This window comes from Gracilinanus agilis, chromosome 2, assembly GCF_016433145.1.
Source record: "Gracilinanus agilis isolate LMUSP501 chromosome 2, AgileGrace, whole genome shotgun sequence".
In the NCBI taxonomy this organism is placed as follows: domain Eukaryota; kingdom Metazoa; phylum Chordata; class Mammalia; order Didelphimorphia; family Didelphidae; genus Gracilinanus; species Gracilinanus agilis.
Window position 1 is genome coordinate 302,923,170 of NC_058131.1, and position 6,000 is coordinate 302,929,169.

At 32.5% G+C, this 6,000-nt stretch overlaps 1 protein-coding gene across 1 annotated transcript in view; it reads left to right on the forward strand.

Moving 5' to 3' along the window:
- Nucleotides 1–4,928, forward strand: part of NETO2 (neuropilin and tolloid like 2) — a 34,262-nt gene extending 29,334 nt beyond the window's left edge. Inside the window, exons 8-9 of the mRNA XM_044664175.1 lie at nucleotides 1,588–1,701; nucleotides 3,071–4,928. Coding sequence (XP_044520110.1) covers nucleotides 1,588–1,701; nucleotides 3,071–3,651 — 695 coding nt within the window. The 3' untranslated portion in view covers nucleotides 3,652–4,928. The remainder of the gene's footprint in view (nucleotides 1–1,587; nucleotides 1,702–3,070) is intronic.
- The last annotated feature ends 1,072 nt before the right edge of the window (nucleotides 4,929–6,000 follow it).

Below are 6,000 nucleotides of genomic sequence, written 5' to 3' on the forward strand. Positions count from 1 at the left end.
GGTACACTGTAGCCAGACTGTAAAGGAATGCAAATGCCAAGATGAGAAGTTTATACGAGCAAAAGATAAATCTAAGGCTTCCTTCTTGGTTGTATGTCAATAAATGTGCAACACTTAAATTTAAGTTGACCCAGAAAAGAATTGAGCAAATATTTATTTGATTTTTTACTAGACTATTGGTATAACTTTAGGATTAGCGCCTTAATAAGAAAGATTATAGATGAGACTGTTTTATTACAAGGTGATTTTAATAATTAAACTTCATCTTCATTGGGGTCCAAGATGGACCCATCTTATACCAAATTATATTTTCTGTCAAATTGTGTTTTGATGCCATTTTTGTATGCAATTATTGTATATTTATCCAAGGAAAATAAGGAGACTTCCCTCTGAAGTCCTGTTCTAAAAAAATATCCATGGCTCAAATAAATTTTACATTTCCTACTAATGTGGCAGAGAAAATATTTCAGGTTACATCAAGTTCTGATCTAACACTGTGTCAATTCTTCTTACTTAATGAAGCTGGTATTTTCTCTCTAGAAACAATTCTGCTGTTTTGGCTTCCCAGAAAATACATCTCACGTAATAATTTTCATAAAAGGTGCCAAAATGACTGGCCACTTCTACTAGAATCATTTCTAATATTTTCAGCCTTTATGACAATTGGAAAACACTTAAGCTTTCTCACTTCTTGATTTTCAGATTCTTTATGTCCCCTAAGCTGAGCAGGTCCCCAAATTTAATAAACCAGTAACTGCCAGCTCTGACCTTGGGCTTATCTTCCCAAAAGGAATTCTGTGTGCATTTGTAACACAAAATTGAATCACTGTTCACTTTAAACCTTTAACTATCCAGTAAAAAAACAACAGATATCCTCCTATTAACTAGAAATCTCTTCCGGTCTAGAAAACTTCATGTTGTTAGATCATATCTAACTCGTCCAGAAACTCTTAACTGAGGTCCCTTAAAATTTTTGGAAATAATTGTGATAAAGTTTCTGATAACCATGACTTTTGATCTTCATATTTGCAATTTTCAGTTCCACCTTTTAGTCTGTGACATAGCAAATAATTTTTTGAGGTTTTTTATGGAAAATGCACATATGTCTGTTTACTCTGTCCTTATTTTAATAGCTAGAAAGTAAGTCCTGTGCCAGCATCCTTTAATACTTTGAAAAACTTTGTTGTGCTATGTATCAAAGTCATTAAAATCATGGGAAAAATTCATACTATCATGGTGTGAAACAATGATTTACATTTAATAGTGATCCAGAAATAATATCGGTTTTTACTTAACTGTATTTCTTGTCCAAAGTATGTTAACAGCAAGAGTAGACTAATGAAAAAATATTTGTTGATTGTAAATAATGTGTTACTAGAAATTAAATGATAAAGATGTTCCCAATTTGATAATTTAAGATCCACAGGAATAATTATCATTACTTTTGCCAACATAATATTTGCATGCAACGTGGTAGTTTTTTCCTTTGTATTTGAAATCGGGAACTAGTTTTAGAAAGGAGAAATTAATAATCTATACATTCTCTGTAATTCTTGATGACTCAGATAGCTTTCTTTTCCCCTACAGCTCCCTGCACAGGCAGCACTTTCTTTTGCCATAGTAATATGTGCATCAATAATTCTCTGGTCTGCAACGGTGTTCAAAATTGTGCATACCCTTGGGATGAAAATCATTGTAAAGGTGAATATAGTGCAAAGTCTAACCTCTGAGAAAAGAGTGTCACTTGCCTTTCATTAAGGAGCCTTAAAATGTCTTGTTTTATGAATGTGCTTAGCATAGCTTTTTTTGGCAGAAATGGAGAAATGTGCTCTAAATTTTTCATTTTAGTGGATCATTGACCTTCTCTGGCCTGCACTAGAGTAGAGACAAAAGAATGAATACTTTTGCCTTGTAGCTAGAGTATTCTTATCTTTAAAAGAGTTTTAAGTTACATATGTCACCAATTTACCTTTTTTTTTTTTTTGGTTGTTGAGGACTTGTTTTGCTTTAAAGACAATCTTGTTTAGTTCTCAAAATTATTTTTAAAGTAAACAGTGTTTTCTATTTAATTTAAATTTATGAGAATGAGAATTTTCAGTTCACAAATTTAGTAAAATTGTGAAAACTTTACCAAGTAAAAGCCACCCTATTTCAGTGTTTGTTTTAGAATTCTTTAAAATTAAAATGAGACTAGGTTCAGATCTGGCCTGAGACACTTCCTAGCTGGGCAAGTCACTTAACCCCATTTGCCTAGCCCTTGTGTTTCGTTTTAGAGTTATTACTAGGACAGCAGGTAAAGGTTTTAAAAATAAATAAGTACACTTTAAAATTAAAAGGAGATTATTAATCTATATGATCCCAATAAGTAATGTCTGAAGTATAGATAAATCTGACCTACAAGATATTTGTCAGATGTGTGCGAGCCTCCTGTCAAAATTATTTGCCTAGTTTTATTTTGTTTTTTCCTAGGACATTAAATAACTTATAATTAAAGGGTGTTCTAATCTGATACTGCCATCTTGTGTACTTGACATGAAGTGCCAACAGTTAGTCATTGAAAAATATTAAATCCTTGTTTATGCCCAAGTATGTTATTCATAGTTCAACAAATATAGAGGGAAATAACAGTCATTTGAGTATTACTATTATCATTGCCTAATAGTATAAACATGTGGATAAACTTTAGAGTCAGTGATATTTTTGGCCAAAGCTATTAAGTAATGCAAAAGCAAGAAACTAGATGAGATTGAACACTATTTTGAATTTGGCACAATTTGCAGTATTATATTTACTTATATTTGCAAAATGCATACATTCACAGGCACTCTCTAAGTACAGAAACCATTATCTCCTTTGCCTATACTACTTGATTTCTGGCTATTGGCCTGACAAATATTCATGGTATTTATTGTTCATGGCCTTTGTTTATAAATCTAATTTTAAATTGTGCCATCTGCAGTGTATTTTACCAAAGGCTTCAGCACTTTTTATTAAAAATGTATTATCAAATTTGTTTGCAATAAGGACATATTCACTGATCTTGATGGACTCAACCTTTTTCTTTCTACAGAGAAGAAAAAAGCAGGTCTATTTGAACAGATCACCAAAACACATGGAACAATCATTGGCATTACATCAGGGATTGTCTTGGTCCTTCTCATTATTTCTATTTTAGTTCAAGTCAAACAACCTCGAAAAAAGGTCATGGCTTGCAAAACTGCTTTTAACAAAACTGGATTCCAAGAAGTGTTTGATCCTCCTCATTATGAACTGTTTTCCTTAAGAGACAAAGAGATTTCTGCAGATTTGGCTGACTTATCGGAAGAACTGGAGAACTACCAGAAAATGCGCCGCTCTTCCACTGCTTCCCGTTGCATTCACGATCATCATTGTGGCTCCCAAGCTTCCAATGTAAAACAAAGCAGGACCAACCTCAGTTCCATGGAACTTCCTTTCCGTAACGATTTTGCACAACCTCAGCCAATGAAGACATTCAATAGCACCTTCAAAAAAAGCAGTTACACTTTCAAACAGTCACATGAGTGTTCTGAACAGGCCATAGAAGACAGAGTGATGGAGGAGATTCCCTGTGAAATTTATGTGAGAGGACGAGAGGATTCTGCACAAGGGTCGATGTCCATTGACTTCTAATCGCCTAGAGGCAAAGTTGATACACTCGTATGTATATATGCAGCATACACAGCACACACACTGCACATAGGTATGTTTTTAAGCTTTTCTGCAATCGACTCCCTCAAATTAGAAACATCGTCATTTGTCATTAATTATTATAATGTTGGAGGTTTTATTCCCTTGTGCTCCCTCTCTGACATCAGTCAAATCAGTTGGTAAACTCAAGAAGTTCATTGGAGGTGGGGGGAAATGGTCATCTGTTGCTTGGTGTCATGTAAACAATCAGTTAAATGACTGACTTCACTTTTTAACTGGTTGTTCTGATGTCTTGTAAACATAAGCTTAAGCTAGCTGTTGAGTTTTACCAACATAATTAAAGGCATGCACAGGAACAGTGACACTGACTTTTAAAATCTATAGAAACACCAAGTTTTGATCATCAAATAAGTTTAAAAATAAGGTTTCCATCATGTTTTCACATTCCTTCTGTTTTTCTTTCCACTAAGTATTTTTTGAGTCAATGGTTTTAACATTCCAGTTACATAAAAGTAATTATTTCACTGCATATACTTTGATATGGGCATTTGTTATTGAATTTGTCAAATTAAAACTAGAGTTACTGTGGTTCAGTGCCAATTATGACCCAGAGTTATGTTGCATCCATCTGTTTCTTCTGAACTAATTTCTATACGGTTGCCTTTTAATTACTGGTTCCCTTAGCCTGTGTTTTCTGTGAGAAGTAGGTGAATGGTTTGTTGCCTTTTAAGAGTATTTTATCTTAGTTACATTATTATAATAGAATATTTTAGAACCTTGAGATATATGAGCCTTTGCAAATTATGTGTAGAAACTCTGAAATTAAGCAGGTCTTTGAAATTCTCAACACTGAATCACATCCAATGTTTGGCCACCAATGGACAGCTCATTAATTTTGGTGAAGGGAACATTATTTAATTCACTATTGTGGTATTTATAGCTTATGAATGTTTTTAATTCTCCACGTCTGTGCTCTTCATTTTTTTTAAAAAGGTAGCTTTGTTTCCATACATTGTGATTTCTCTTGTAGTATATAATAAACCCAATGCTTCTCTCCTGAGACAGTCACATTTTTTTCTAGAGTGGATAAAGAATTACAACCTTCAATTTTCTTTTTAACTTTACTTTTGGCATTTCATTGTTTTTTTATGGTATATAAAATAATTTGTAAACATGATTAAAAAACTTTCATTGTGCTTTTTTTAGACTTTTGATATAATTTGATACTGTACAAACTTTATTAAATCAAGATTAAAGACTTTTGTGGCCATTTTATTTGAGTGCTCACATTAGCAGCTTGTATATATGACATTCTATATCTGAGTTATTCATTATAATTTATTGTAAAAGAACAGGAATTTGTACATTCGTTTTGAGTTTCCTTTTGTTATTGCCTAATTTATGATAAAAAACTTCATGTAACATTTATTGTTCTAAACCACTACACATATTCTATATTAAAAAAATACATCATCCCCCAAACATGTTATTTTGGCATTGATTAGGTTTTAGATCTTGAGCTGAAGCATCATAACTACCACAGACATATCCCTTAAAAATAAGAAAAGTTTCATTCTTACATTCATTATATGTTTCTCAGGAATTTTTTTTATGAAATCGGAAAGTAAAAATCCAAAAAAACTTCAAAGTGCTTTTCAGTCATGTCCAATCTATTGAATGTTACATAGACATCTTCCCAGGGACTACATTTTAAAAGTTGAACTATTAAGCACTGAATAAATATTGAAGATGCCAAAAAGATGTTCATTATATCCCATTTCTCATTTTAAAGTTGCATCTATATCATATACCTAATTCATAGTCAATGTAATTATCCCTTTTCGTAAAACTTGGAAGAATTTGCTTTATCCATAGTCATAATTCAGTGATTAACCCTAGGACTATATATCTGAGTTCTGGCCCATGGATCTTTGGCTCAATCAGTGAACAAATATTTATTAAACACCTATGTAGCTAGCAGTCACTTTGCTGAGAATTGGGGGTACAAATACAAACTAAAGCTGCTCTCAAAGAGCATACACAGTACATTATACAAAATATTTATTCTAATAAGAGGAATGAGTAATATACTTCAATGACATTGGAAAGAAAATTAGCATCACTGAAGTATGAGAATTTCATCTGTTATTTTTAAGAGCTACTAAACACATTGTTAAACTTTTTAGGCTTTAGTCAAAAAATGTAGGCTGACTTCACTGTTATTCACATATATTTATATGTTTCACATTTACCCTCCCTTCCCCAAACCTTGAAAAGAACTTCAGAGGCTTACAGGCTAAAATAATGTATAGTAAATTATTTAAGGATCAA